A 15,608-nucleotide genomic window follows, 5' to 3' on the forward strand; every position below is an offset into this window, starting at 1 on the left:
TCAGGGGGCCACTCGTTGTCCTTCCAGTCTCCAATCTGTACTTTGGGCTGGATGATTGGGAAAGACCGTTTTCGTCGGGTAGGGTTATCAGGCCCCTTTTCCACGTATAGGGGGATACCCAAAGTTTCGCCGACTTGTATGGGCAGAAGGAAAAAACTAGGTCGGACCGTGCCCAAGAGGCAGGTACCGTACCAGCGGGTCGGGAGTTGTTCATAGGCCCTGCGTCCGCAGATATAGTAGTAGCCCGCCGGGGCTACCCACTTGAGGGAAGCGTTCCCTCCGTATGTCCATGTCATGTTCAAGGTGGGTTCTGTCCAGATAGGCTCCGGGGCGGGCAGGTTGTCCGTTTGCCACCAGGTCGTCCGGCTGCCATTATACTGAAGAACCCCCGTACAAGCAGAGTCTCCCACTGGTACAGAGTAACGCTTCGATGGCGCTCGACTAGCGCAGAGGGTACCTATGATATTTGTTCTCAGGGCCCATTCGTACGGCTTCGGCCGTTGGGGAAAGGTAATGTTAGTGGTGTTGAGTGCATCCCATGTGTGTTGTCGGATCTCTCTCGCTTCCCAGGGCCATTGTTCACCCATGTCGGTGCCTCCACAGACGAAACAGTTGGCAATTCCGAGGGAGAGGGCGATGTTTTCAGCCAAATTGAGGAACATATTTCGGGCTTCTGGGGAAATGGGGAATTTAGTCTCGGTCTGCTCAGCACGAGCAATTTCGCCAATGTAACTTCCAATCGAGACCCAGCCTTGTACTGAGTTGTTGTGTTACTTCGCTGGCGAATGCAGGACCGTTGTCGGAGTTTATCTGTCTGGGAAGGCCGTATCTCAGCAGGAGGTGATGGATCAATAAGGAAGTGACTTCTTTCGCCATCGGCCATCCTCTTGCCACGTTGTCCATGCCCTTGGAGAGGTATGCTACAGGGCGTTGCCAGGTGCCGACCAGTTGGGTGAGGACTCCAAATGCCAATCCCTTCTTTTCGTCGATGAACAAGTGGAACGGCTTAGTCACATCTGGCAGTCCGAGCGCTGGTGGGGCCGCAAGGGCATCCTTAAGGTCCTGAAGGGCTTTCAGTTCGCTTTTCTCCCACCGGAGATCTTGGCCCTCGAGTTCAGGTCCTTTCAGTTTGGCGTACAAGTCTTGGGTCAGGACAGCAAAATTGATGATCCAAATGCGGCAATATCCAGCGGCTCCGAGGAGTGCCCGCAGTTCCTTCTTATTTGCAGGAGTGGGTTGGTTGCGGATAGCTTGGGTTCGAGGGGGTACCGAGACTCCGGGTTCCTTCTCGGAGGCGAAACCCCAGATACTCGACTTCGATCTCGCATATCTGGGCCTTTTTCTGGCTGGCTCGGTACCCCTGGGCTTCCAGGGTCTTCAAGAGGTAGAGGGTAGCTTCAGCACATTCGGTGAACGTTTCACGGGCCACCAACAGGTCGTCCACGTATTGAACGACCGGCCCATACTCGTCCTGATACGTCTTCAGGTCCTGAGCGAGTTGGTCGCCGAAGAGGGTGGGGGAGTTCTTGAATCCCTGGGGGAGTCGTGTCCAGGTAAACTGCTGCTTATTACCAGTCTGTAAGTCTTCCCACGTGAAGGCAAACAATTTCTGGCTGTCGGCGGCGAGGGGGATGGAGAAGAAGGCGTCCTTCAGATCAATGACACTGTACCACTTGGTCTGGGCTGGCACTTGGGCTAAAATGGAGTAAGGGTTCGGTACGAGAGCAACTATGTCGGCCACCTGGTTGTTGACCTTCCTTAAGTCTTGGACGGGCCTGTACTCGGGGATTCCTGACTTCTGGTAAATTTGAAGACTCCCTGTTGGGGGAGTTTCTGTAAATGCGGGGGTTTCTTCAGGGAGATGGATGAGGAGTAGGTTCAGGAGGATAGGGTTCTTGACAGGCTTTCTTGGCTGCCTCGTCCGCACGTCGGTTGCCCCGGGCTATGGAATCTGTCTTCCCTGTGTGGGCCCTACAGTGCATCACAGCGACTTTTCTTGGCTTCCACACAGCTTCAAGCAGGTGACAGATTTCAGGGGCATTTGCAGCCCGCTGTCAAGAACCTTCAGGCGAACACTACACAATCAACAGGTCACCAACGTACTGGACAACCGGTCCATATTTGATCTGGCACATCATCAGATCTCTGGCGGGTTGCTATGTCGAGCTGCATAGGGTATACTGTGTGTGTGGGTCTGGATGAACTTTAGGATCTTGTGTTTGCAACATGAGACAATACATGCGATCTTGGAACAATATCATACAGGAAACAATCAGTGGCTTCAGAGGCGTTAGTGATGATGCCTATACCAAGTAAGCAAAAAGAAATCATTACAATTGAGAATGTATAGCAATATTCCTATATGGACCACCAGTTTAAATGCTGGCCTAGAGTTTAGCAGTCTATCTAACAAAATGAGTTCAACCAAAATCCCCTTCCAGCATTGGTGCAACATTAACAGAGTTGTTTTGGGATATAAAGGTTACAATTCTAGAAAGTTCATTGCAGTAATAGGCAACAACCCTGAGAACAGAGGAGAATGCGGTGGCCAAGTCTGTTTCAGGAATGGTGGACAGCAGGCCTTAACACAGACTGGTGCCATCAGTGATCACAGTCAAATGATGTCACGTCCTGCCTGCCAACTAAGGTGAGAGGACAATTTGATGAACCTGAAAAACAAGAAAGAGGACTCCAAACGATACAGGGCCTCTATGTAGGCCTCAGGGCATAAATGATAATAATTCCCTCAATATCTGGTCAAACCCTTAACAAAATGCCATTAGCTTACTTCTATACTCAAATTTCATGCTTCTTTTGATAGGTAATACAGAATAAAATGAATTGCTATTCTGTGGCCTATCCCCAAACAGTATAGTCCTGTTGAAACACTTCCACATATATCCACTTCCACAACCCTTCTATCGAACTTACAAGTGTACTTTCATAGCACATAATCATGTACTCCTGCCATGTGGTTATTCACACTATTCACACAACTTGCACATTGGCAGTATATCTTTTACAAGCTTCAAACATCTCAGTAACCTTTCAATGACTGGGAACCTGCTTCCATCTTCTTCACAATGTGATTCATGGTACACCTCACCTCTCTGGACAACCTGGTTTAAGCGTCCAGCTAAAATCATGAGACATATGATTTATGGAGAAAAGTTAGAACAAGGATGATGTCAGCACGTAGGCAGGTGCCTAGAAATGTTCTATAGCAGCACAAAGCATTCTCATTCAAGGTACATTAACAACTTCTTAATCTGAACATTCAGCTAAATTCCTTTACCCTGGAGGGGGCAAGATCTCTGGAGTCACAATTGCCCAAGGTAAAGTAACACAGATATATTTATCACAAGCATGATGAATTAAACACATTAAGTAGGTTAGTAGACAAACGGTTCCTTGCATAAATCACATTATTAAAACAAAAGTCTGTAATTGTGAGTCTTGTCTGTCTGCCCTAGTCTAGACCGCAAGCTCCTCTGGGCAGGGACTGTCTTCTTTTTTTTTTTTTTTTTTTTTTCCCTTCTTTCTTTCCCAAAGCAACTTGTGCATGTAATACACACAAAGATCAGCAGAGGGAGCAAGTCATCAATAAAAGAAAGAAGAGTGACGTCATAAGCAAACAACTGAACACTGAAAATCCACATGAAACCTTATCTCTCTGAAATCTCAATTACCTGGGGTACAGAACATACACGTGGGATATTTCACCAGACAAACATTTATTGTACAAATCCTACTGAGGTATGTACAGAGCATAGGCAAGAAATAGTCTGCAAGTCTCATGAATAACTTAGGAATTTGCATCCCTCCTCTGCAGTGGAGGAAAACAAATTTAGTGCAATACAATTAAGCAGCTGTGATTTGCACTGCCTACGAGACTCATAAGGTTTGCATAAAAGGCAACTGCTCATGGCTACAGGCAGCTGATATGTCCCTGAAGAAAAGCACAAACTGGACCCTTTTTTTTTTTTTTTTTTTTCCCGAATGCAGGGTTTGTTTAAACTGAATGTATCTGTGCAGAAGTGGGGAGGAAACAAGCTGCAACAAGCTCTCTCGGTAACTTTGACATAAGCTACAAATCTGAGTTTTAAAATCCAATGTTTTAGCTTTTGGGGTGTGGGATACCTTCTGTGGTTTTCTTTACATTCATTAGGGACTATGGTCAGTAAATGAACACGATACCATAAATCTCACAGTAAATTACAACAGATGCACCGTGCTTTGAACCCAAGTGCAGCATGGAGCTGAAAATGCCATCATGCACCTTTCAGTAAATCACAAAGTTGAAAGTTAACATAGCGTGACAAAAACAGCTGGAGGAACATCAAGGCTGCATTCCTGAAGGGAGGCTTTATATTTAACCTCCGTAATACTATACCCATTAGACTTAAAGAAAAGCATGAATTGTCATACCCTTTTTAACAACCAGATTCAAGAAAGATAAACAACATTATCCCCAGCAACGAAATCCTGGTGCTGCATATACAAAGCTTGCACCGTCTGCTGTAGAATACATAGTTCTCCTGTTTCAGAGAAACAAAATCTTATCTCTCTATGAAAAAAACAACACGTCAAAACGTCATGACATCGAGGGCGGAGCTATAACACTCGAGGGCCGAAATGCGAGGCAAACGCGAACCCCGAACAAGTAACGCAAGTAGCTCCGAGGGACGGAGGGAGGGGGCCCCTTGCTAGCGTCCGTTTCATTGCACTCAGAAACGGGCATTCTTTCCTAGTATCTTATAATAACTTCTAACATGATGCAACAGTTAAGTTCAAAGGCTCATATCACTCTGTTAACATGCACCCGGAGTAATTATTTCCTCGAGCCCACCCCCACCACCGGCTGTGGTCTTATGAGTGGGTCCCAAACCCTGGACTGCTTTTACGCTATAGCAGCCTGAGACAAAAAACCTGCACTCCTCAGCTGCTGAACAGTTCATCTGGTTCTCAAGCACGTTATCTAAACACATTCCATTCTACAGCTCATGCAGCTCGTGTACACAAGGTCATGGAATCTGCAGTTCAGAGAAGCCTGAGTCTACATTTTCATACGCCACAAGAAACCCTCCCGTTCGCTGCTCGGTTTCGTCGTCGGAGCCTAGTGAGTTTCGGGACCTAGTCGTATACCAATAGTCCGTATTAGTCACTGGCTAAAAGAGGGTGATCACGCCTCTTCTTCGGTCCTTACTGGGCCGGTCACTACGTAGAGTATACTCGCCTGTCCGCCGGGGTCGCAGGCTGCGCCGTCGTACGCTTCTTTCTGAAATAGAAAAGGTGTCTTGCCGGAACCTCACAGCCCCACTTCCAGTCAGCCGGAATCAATCGGCCCTCTGCCGGGAGGTGAACACTGAAATCAGCGGTGGCCACTTATCATCTTCTCGGGAGGGGGTCGATGAGCCGACCTGGCTGCAGTGGGGAGGGGGAAGAATATAATCCATTTCCCTTTTGTTGTCCCTTCGTGGTCGCCAATGTAACGGGTCCGAAAATCAGAAAACAAAAGACAAATTTGGTTCCAAAGGCAGGACAGCTTTTATTGCTAGCAATTGAACAATACTGAGTAATCTCAGGATACTGCTCCCTGAGCGTCACCTGACACTCGTTCTTATACACTCTTATCAGTAGTCATGCGCAGTTACAGACAGAGGATCTTACACAGAACCCAGGAAACGAAACTTATCTTTGGCTTTGCTCACACCCCTCTATTTCCAACACTGGTCTCTAGTCTATCCACAGTTATTTGGCATTGCATATACCATATAAGGCAATATACTGATAAGCAGCACAAGTTCCAGCACATTTACACAATACAGCCTCTATGCAGGGATCACGAGACTGTGCTGGCAGAGCCAGCTGCCCTAAATTGCTGACTACTACAATTTGTTATCTAGCTGCTGGTTAACAAATACATACTACTAGTAAAAGTCTAAACTGCACAGGTTCTAATCTTAGTCTAGGCTTATTATATGTAAGGCACAAAAGGTCCAGAGCATCAGTAAAGTATGGCTAAAAAGACCAAAAGCAGAGTTAGAGTCCATCAGTAGGCACAAAACATGAGGTTGTCCTGTTGCTCAGTAGTATTCAGGTAGTACCGGCGTTCCACTCCTTCATTAATAGAATTACAATAGATTACTACTACTACTCATCATTTCTAAAGCACTACTAGACGATCAGGCACCAGAACAGCTGCTGATCATAAATGCATGCTAGGAAGACTGGGCTCTCTTACACAGCCCGCAGGGCAGAGCGGGAGGACTGACCCCAGCTCAGAGCTAACAGCCAATAGGGAAAGCTCACAAGGAGTCAATCGAGGGAACTGCAAAGTAATAGGAAAAGCAGTCCTAATACACAGTGCTATCTTTGACTTTGAGAAGAAATTAGCGTTGGAAGCAAAAATACATAGTAAAAATTTTTTTAGATACATTAAAAGCAGGAAACCGGCCAAAGAGTCGGTTGGGCCGCTGGACGAAAATGGTGTTAAAGGGGCGATCAAGGAGGACAAAGCCGTAGCGGAGAAATTAAATGAATTCTTTGCTTTGGTCTTCACCGAGGAGGATTTGGGGGGGACACCGGTGCTGGAAATAATATTTGAAGCGGGGGAGTCGGAGAAACTAAACAAATTCTCTGTAACCTTGGAGGATGTAATGGGTCAGTTCAGCAAGCTGAAGAGTAGTAAATCACCGGGACCTGATGGTATTCATCCCAGAGTATTAATAGAACTAAAAAATGAACTTGCGGAGCTACTGTTAGAAATATGCAATCTGTCCCTAAAATCGAGTGTAGTACCAGAAGACTGGAGGGTAGCCAATGTTACTCCGATTTTTAAGAAGGGTTCCAGAGGAGATCCGGGAAATTATAGACCGGTGAGTCTGACGTCAGTGCCGGGCAAGATGGTGGAGGCTATTATTAAGAATAAAATTGCAGAGCATATACAAAAACATGGACTGATGAGACAAAGTCAGCACGGATTTAGTGAAGGGAAGTCTTGCCTCACCAATCTAATGCATTTTTTTTGAGGGGGTAAGCAAACATGTGGACAATGGGGAGCCGGTTGATATTGTATATCTGGATTTTCAGAAGGCGTTTGACAAAGTGCCGCACGAAAGACTCCTGAAGAAATTGCAGAGTCATGGAATTGGAGGTAGGGTATTATTATGGATTAAGAACTGGTTGAAAGATAGGAAGCAGAGAGTAGGATTGCGTGGCCAGTATTCTCAGTGGAGGAGGGTAGTTAGTGGGGTCCCGCAGGGGTCTGTGCTGGGTCCGTTGCTTTTTAATGTATTTATAAATGACCTAGAGATGGGAATAACTAGTGAGGTAATTAAATTCGCCGATGACACAAAATTATTCAGGGTCGTCAAGTCGCAGGAGGAATGTGAACGATTACAGGAGGACCTTGCGAGACTGGGAGAATGGGCGTGCAAGTGGCAGATGAAGTTCAGTGTTGACAAGTGCAAAGTGATGCATGTGGGTAAGAGGAACCCGAATTATAGCTACGTCTTGCAAGGTTCCGCGTTAGGAGTTACGGATCAAGAAAGGGATCTGGGTGTCGTCGTCGATGATACGCTGAAACCTTCTGCTCAGTGTGCTGCTGCGGCTAGGAAAGCGAATAGAATGTTGGGTGTTATTAGGAAGGGTATGGAGTCCAGGTGTGCGGATGTTATAATGCCGTTGTATCGCTCCATGGTGCGACCGCACCTGGAGTATTGTGTTCAGTACTGGTCTCCGTATCTCAAAAAAGATATAGTAGAATTGGAAAAGGTATAGCGAAGGGCGACGAAAATGATAGTGGGGATGGGACGACTTTCCTACGAGGAGAGGCTGAGAAGGCTGGGGCTTTTCAGCTTGGAGAAGAGACGGCTGAGGGGAGATATGATAGAAGTGTATAAAATAATGAGTGGAATGGATCGGGTGGATGTGAAGCGACTGTTCACGCTATCCAAAAATACTAGGACTAGAGGGCATGAGTTGAAGCTACAGTGTGGTAAATTTAAAACGAATCGGAGAAAATTTTTCTTCACCCAACGTGTAATTAGACTCTGGAATTCGTTGCCGGAGAACGTGGTACGGGCGGTTAGCTTGACGGAGTTTAAAAACGGGTTAGATAGATTCCTAAAGGACAAGTCCATAGACCGCTATTAAATGGACTTGGAAAAATTCCGCATTTTTAGGTATAACTTGTCTGGAATGTTTTTACGTTTGGGGAGCGTGCCGGGTGCCCTTGACCTGGATTGGCCACTGTCGGTGACAGGATGCTGGGCTAGATGGACCTTTGGTCTTCCCAGTATGGCACTACTTATGTACTTATGTACTTACACACAATACAATTAAATACAAATAATACTCATATTAAATATATATCACAATATACGTTGCCTCCATTAACATGGGTTGCAATATTAAATTCCTCTTAAGGTCATTATTTATAGGAACTTCAGCGGTGGTATTTGACAATCAATTTACTTATTGTCAAGCTTCACCCACCTTCATCAGCTCCTTTAATTGCTATATCTAATATCTTTTTAAAGTTCTCTCAATCTTCAAATACTTTTTGAACAGAATGTTTAAACTACTTTCTGAAAAAAAATGTTGGTTCGGGGGGATATTACTCTCTGATTCATTATTTCACACCAAGCTGTTTCAAGGAACCCCTTACAAGAAACATACTGATTTTTAGCATGCATGTTATTGGGATAATCTAACTACATTTAACAAATAAAACAGAAGTTTTTACCTTTCAACCTGCTAGGTCCATCCTGCTGACTATAACTTCGCCAAGATGGCACTGGCATGAAAGTGCCTACTTTTAAATTATCAGCTGATCCTCTACCTGCCAATCCCAAAACACTGGCTGGAGCAAAGACACCCATTTCAGTGTGTAAACCACTAGGGATTACAGTGTTCAACAAAACAATCCAATGTTGCTCCTGATAATTTAACACATTTTCATAGTGACCACCCTCACACTCTGCAGAAACGGTATCTAAAGCTCTCCAGCATATGTCACTTATGGAATGTTGTTTAGACATCCAATGATGAACTAGAGGTACCATCATGATACGTGATTTATGTTCTGTTAATCTCACCTTTACGGGTCTGCTGCTGCGACCTACATAAATAAGATTACATAGACATAGAAGTAAATAAACTACATTACTGTAGGTACGTGTAGCCTTAGGGTGAGACATAATCGTAGGATCCATTTGCGGATCTGTCCAACTGGCTGGCTCCTGTTATAGGTGACTCGCATCATTGACAACTTCTACAAGGTAAATAATGACCTTCAGCTTTATCAACTATCTTTGTTTCAACAACCTCTCTCCAATAGTCCTTCCTCTTTTATACGATATGGTGGTACACAGGTTCATGGATTCCCTACTCAGGTAGTGAGATTCCAGATCTCAAAAAGAGCATTTCTATCATGAAATTGTGAGTGAATGGCCTCTGTCCAATGACCAAATGTAATCAAGTGGCTATCACTTTCAGAGGAGTAACGGCTGTTACATACAGAACTTATTCCTTAGGAATTGATGCCTCAGGTAGAGACCCTGTTGGAAAATTCAAGATTGTTCCACCCCCAGCCCAACCAGAAAAGAATCCCTTGATGCCAACAAAGATCCCAGAAGTAAAGATTCCTTACCAGATTGTGCCAATTAATAATTCCAAAGATTTGATGGCATTAGAGACAGGATTTGGAGAAACAAACCTATGGCTCGAATGGGCACATTATACTACAAAGAGTTTGAATGTCTCTAATTGTTATTTTTGTTCCCATGCAAGAGCAGAACCAACAGTAGTTCCTTTCCCTTTAGATCTCCACAATGATCCAGATGGTTTTTGGTGTATGCTAGAGTTGCTTCAGGTAACAACTGAAGTGAATAAGTCTTGTCAACATCTTGACGAGCACCATCCCTACCTACCCCCTCGGCTGAGGGTTCCACCTGCATTCAGGATTCCAGATCCTGCTACCAGATATCATACATGTCTGGAACGATATGGGGTGAAAAATACACGGTTTCTGGGAAATTTGACCAATTGTAACACAACCCTAGAAAAAGGAACTCTGCAAAATCTGAACCTCACAGACTTTTCACAGGCGAGAGCAGATGTATGGTGGTATTGTGGAACTCGCACTATCCACCACACACTTCACAGAAGTTGGACAGGCAGATGTGCCTTAGTAAAATTGGTAATTCCAATTATAATAGCCTCTTTGCTCCCTCCTCATAGCAGCTCTTCCTCACGAGTGAAAAGAAATGCAATGCCTGGATCTTTTGATGATCGGGTCTATATAGATGCAATTGGAGTTCCAAGAGGGGTTCCTGATGAGTTCAAAGCCAGAAACCAAATAGCTGCAGGATTTGAATCAGCCTTCTTTTGGTGGGCTACGATAAATAAGAATTTAGACTGGATCAATTACATATATTACAACCAGCAGAGATTTGTCAATTATACCAGGGATGCAATTCAAGGAATTGCAGCGCAATTGGACGCCACTAGCCGGATGACGTTGGAAAACAGATATCAGTGGAAATTCCTAAAAAATTGGATATAATTGTACAATATGCCAGTGGGATTTCAAGATCTGAACTAATGTTTTACCCACAATGAAAAACGGTAACACACAAGAGGCATATCAGTGTTTCTCATCTTGGCAAAAAGTTAGTTATAGTAGGCAGGATGGACCTAGCAGGTTGAAAGGTAAATACTTCTGTTTTATTTGTTAAACGTAGTTAGATTAATCCAATAACATGCATCCTAAATCAGTGTGTTTCTTGTATTGGGGGGGGGGGGGTTCCTTGAAATGGTGCGAAACATGAATCATGGAGTAATGTCCCCTTGAGACAACATTTTTTTCAGATAAGTGGTTTAAACCTACTTTCTGTTTAAAGAGTATTTGACTGAGAGAATGTAAAAAAGATATTAGATACAGCAATTAAAGGAGCTGATGAAGATGGTGGGTGAAGCTTGACAAAAAGTAAATGTATTGTTAAGTACCACCACTGAGGTTCCTATAAATAATTACCTTAAGAGGAATTTAATATTGCAAGCTATATTGTGGTGTTTACAGAATATATATTATCTTTGATGTTGTGTTAGTTTGTGATCTTCCATGAAGATGGGGGCAGAACACCTACATGGAATAGTAATGCAGTAAACATGTTAACTAGCAGTAGATGGGTCTTGTGATTCTTATCTACTGTTAAATTCTAGAAACAGAGAAATATAAAGGCAGAAAAAGACCATATGGCCTATCCAGGCTGCCCACCCAAGCCATCTACTAACCCTTCCTCTCCTTAGAGATCCTATGTACTTGTTCCAAGCTTTCTTTAATTCAGATAGTTTTATCTCCAGCAGTTTACTGGGAGGCTGTTCCACGAACTCACCATCCTTTCCAGGAACAACTATTCCCTCAGGTTACTTCTGAGTCTATCCCCATTCACCTTCATCTTATACCCCCTCGTTCCAGAGCTTCCTTTCAATAGAGACTTGCCTCCTGTGCATATGCCACATATTTGTATGTAAACATCTCTATCATATCTTCCCTCTGCCTTTCTTCCATGCTTATTAAGATCTTTAAATCTGTTCCCATATGCTTTATGCTGTTTCTATGTTAATGTTGATTTAACACTGTAAAGTACAGTATGCATGTTCACTATTCTAACAAAATAATCTATATAATTGTCAAATTTATTATGTCTTAAAACTTTTTTTTTTCCAATACTTAAATATCTAGTGATACCAAATTACTCAGAAGTAAGCAGGACCTGTGAATACCTGCTAACCTATAGTACTGTTGAGAAATTAAAGCCTTTTTGACTTCAGTTTTTCATTCCAAAACAGATTTGCCACCTTTTGGGAATCTCATTTGCTAACTGTTCGTTGCAGGGCCGGTCAACGAGAAAAGTAAAGATTGGAATTATGATGCCAAACGAAAAATTAAATTGTCACTGTCATTGAGATAAACATTAAAACATGATAGACTGAAGGTTCTTGGCGTTCGTCCCTCCTAGTAGAGTAAGGGCGAATAAATAAATGAACCGAATGACCCCCCCCCCCCCCCTCTTGCAGTTCTAGTAGTTGTTTCTTCAATGCTTTCCCTCTGCGTTCAGCTTAATTTTCTAGATTACGTGCGGTTTCTTGGGGGGGGGGGGGGGAACAAACCCTCCATTTGCCATATAAAAACACCTTCATGTATTTTCTAACACTGCCCGCGATTCTTTGGGCGCAAGGTCAACTCCTTTTTCATCCCTTTCATATCCCTCGATTTCTGCCCCCCAACTCCGCCTTTTCAAAGCGGTATCCACAGTAATGTTGATCAGACACGTTAAGGTTCGAGCAGGCTGAAGGGTCTTTTGGAAACGAAGGGAATAGGCATTTATTGAATTCTTTTGTAGCCCCTGGCAGAAATGCACTGAACAGGTTCAACTGTCCTTTGACAATACAACCCCCCCCCCCGCCACCTTGTTTTTCCAATGAAGGGAAGGAGGTTCCCTCCAAATCTAATACTTCTCACCCTCTGTTCCCACTTCCCTCCCTGGGAGAGAATGAGCCGGCCAGTTCCATGTCACCATAGCAACCGCCCTGTTCCGGCCGTGCCCAGCTCTAAAGGTGGACCATTGGCTGGCGCTCCAGGGGGGGGGGGGGAGGGGGAGGGGGGTAGTCTTTCATTGCGCCACCTGCTGGAGCTCCCGGTGACTGCCAGACACGTCGCACACGCATTGCACAGGCGCCGCGCCTCTCATGCAGCACCTTTCAGCGATCGCTTCTTTCTGCTGCTATCCCTTCATCTGGCGCTTGGCTCCATGAACCTCTTTGCTTGTATCGCTCAAAATGACCGAGCCCGGGGGAAGATGGCGCCTTCGGGTAGCAGCAGCGCCAGACGTCGCTGCCAAAGACTCCTGTACTGGGTGCCGGTGCTCTTCATCTCCATCATCATTTGCTGGTCTTACTACGCCTATGTGGTGCAGCTGTGCGTGGGTGAGTAGGTGTGTGCCCGCAGGGGAGGGCAGGGCAGGATAGGCACCTTGCAGCTCAGATCTGCTTTAGGACGTGTTATTTGTCATCAGACTGAGAACTGCCCATATACAAGATCAGGGTAAAGAATCAATTTCTGCTCCGTTAGAGCATCTTATGATTAGCAAACTGAAACGATATTTAAAAATGCCTACGATTAAACAGAGAGAAAAAAGAGAATTCACATTTTGAAGTAATTTGTTTTCAGGTTTTCTGAGGGAAGACAGTAGTCATGATGAAGAGAATCACAGAAACCAATTCTTCAAAACGATTGGGGGTACTAAACTCAACCCAGTTTACCCCTCTCTGGGCATAGTGAAGGATGTGTTCAATATTGGGGTGTTTCCCTGACCACCGATAGAGTTGATAGATGTGAAGTGAACTAAGAGAACTGTAATCTTATTTTACAGAACATTAAATCAGTTTGTTTTCTGTCTTGGCCATGTAAGACAAGAGCCAAGTAAAACCCTTTAGCAACTGTGAAGGTCTGTCAGTGTCTCCTGGTTTGCTGGTGGAGCAGGTATACTAAGATCTTGAAATAACTGAAGAGAGTATTTCAGCCCCTGGAACTTTAGCATACACAAAGAGAAAATCTTTAGGAAATATCCTCTTGCTTCCTGTTCAGTGCTCTTTTGCCAGTTCATTTATTTATATATTTCATGCTCTTATAAACTGCTTTGCTGGGTTGTTTATAATAGTAATAATAAAGCACCCAGAAATGTTTGGTGTGGGTCTGTGTCATTCAGGGCTATCCTCCTTCAGGTGAGCCTGTCTAGTTACTTTTGAATAATTATGGTATTGTGGCTCTTGTTGCTTGCAATGTTCCTACAATCTTAATCACACCGGAAACGGCAAATGCCTTTCCAGCACTATGTAAGCCACATTGAGCCTGCTAATACCCTGTTTCCCCGAAAGTAAGACATCCCCCGAAAATAAGACCTAGTAGAGGTTTTCCTGAATTGCTAGATATAAGGCCTCCTCCAAAAGTAAGACCTAGCAAATTTTTGTTTGAAAGCAGGGCCGCCGAGAGCTGGACAAGGCTGCCCCCGGGCCGCCCCCCCACCCGAGGTCGCTGGGCCCCCCCTTCCACCCGCCCTCCGTCGCTCCCGGAACTAACCTTATGTTTAGATATTTGTTATTGGTGCAAAAAGTCAACAGACATAATACTGGTACTGCAATAGCACTCCCCTGATCAATGTAAAGTCACATTACTATAATACAACGCACCATACATACATTTTGGTTTTTCCCCCTCCCTTCCTTTACCCCTCCCCAACCCCCTCATGCTGTTGAATATAAAACTAGGTTCAACCAGCTCCATCTGTTGAAGCCTGGGACTCTTCTTGAGACTGTCATGTCCATGAGCCACATCTCGCTCCACAATTTAACCACCGTAGTTAAAGGCCCACCTCCATTGCCTAAATAAAGCATTTATATAACGTGATAACACCCTAGTTTATACCTTGATTGAACTCCTATCATAGTCCCCCTCCCCCCACCCCCCCTCCAAACCTCAACCCCCCCTACCACCGTTTCACACTTAAGAGTTCAAAATTCTACTACGCGCTACTGCAGTCAATGAATCCCAGAATGGAGACCATACTTGGCAAAGTCGAACTCCTCGTGGCGACGACAGGTCATCCACTCCCCTGCACTCCAATGCGCAGAGGTGAATCATGTTGGATCGCCAATGTTGCAATGTAGGCGGATCTGTAGTTATCCACTGTTGAAGAATCGACTTCTTCCCAACCAAGATTGTTTTTTTCAAAAAGCATTTTAGGCCCCGGGGCAGAAACGGGGACACCCTAAATACCTCAAATAACTGAGATGGAGTTGGTCTCCAAACGACCCCCCAGAGCCCAGACACATGCTGGCAAACCCGACACCAGAAGTCAAGAATCTGTGAGCAGGTCCAGAACATGTGTCCCAGGTCAGCCGGGGAGTGGGTGCACTTCCTACACCTATCCTCCATCCCCATAGACGCCCTATATCCTCTGTGTGGGGAAATATACATCCGCATCAAAAATTTATAGTGTGTTTCTTGCAACGTCACACTTTCCACCTGTCGTTGGATGCCCAAGAGACAGACCTTCACCGTTTCCGTCTGGAGGCTAGTCGCCAGCTCTTTGTTCCAAACACTAGTTAGTTTGTCATACTCCACCTCGCCCAGTTGTTCCCGTAGGGAGGCATGGTAATATTTAAGCGGGACCCGTAATTGTGCGTCCAACCCCAAGATAGTGATTAATTGGTCACACACCTGTGCTGTCATAGTGGGGGCCGGCAGGGATCTTAAATAATGACGCAATTGGAACATGGAAAAGAAGTTGGCTCCCCTAACCCCAAATTCTGCCCTCAATTCAACCTGAGACTTTAGTGTGCCATCCTCCTTGTATAGCTGGTATAAGTACTGCAAGTTTTTCGTACCCCAGTTAGCAAAGTCCGCCGAGATGGAACCAGGCATAAAGTCTCTATTGCCCTGTATGGGTAGTAATGGAGAGGATTCTGCAGACAAGCCGTAAAACCGACAAACCCACCTCCATGTTTTCCTCACTGGCATAAGAACCGGAGCATAAACC

The 15,608-nt window shown here is 44.8% G+C and overlaps 1 protein-coding gene across 2 annotated transcripts in view; it reads left to right on the forward strand.

Moving 5' to 3' along the window:
- The first annotated feature begins 12,750 nt into the window (after nucleotides 1-12,750).
- The window catches only part of ZDHHC2 (zinc finger DHHC-type containing 2), a 144,138-nt gene continuing 141,280 nt past the window's right edge, over nucleotides 12,751-15,608 (forward strand). For both annotated transcript variants that reach the window (XM_030192647.1, XM_030192648.1), the window contains exon 1: nucleotides 12,751-12,996. In XM_030192647.1, coding sequence (XP_030048507.1) covers nucleotides 12,822-12,996 — 175 coding nt within the window. In that variant the 5' untranslated portion in view covers nucleotides 12,751-12,821. The remainder of the gene's footprint in view (nucleotides 12,997-15,608) is intronic.

Source organism: Microcaecilia unicolor, chromosome 2 (assembly GCF_901765095.1).
Source record: "Microcaecilia unicolor chromosome 2, aMicUni1.1, whole genome shotgun sequence".
In the NCBI taxonomy this organism is placed as follows: Eukaryota; Metazoa; Chordata; class Amphibia; order Gymnophiona; family Siphonopidae; genus Microcaecilia; species Microcaecilia unicolor.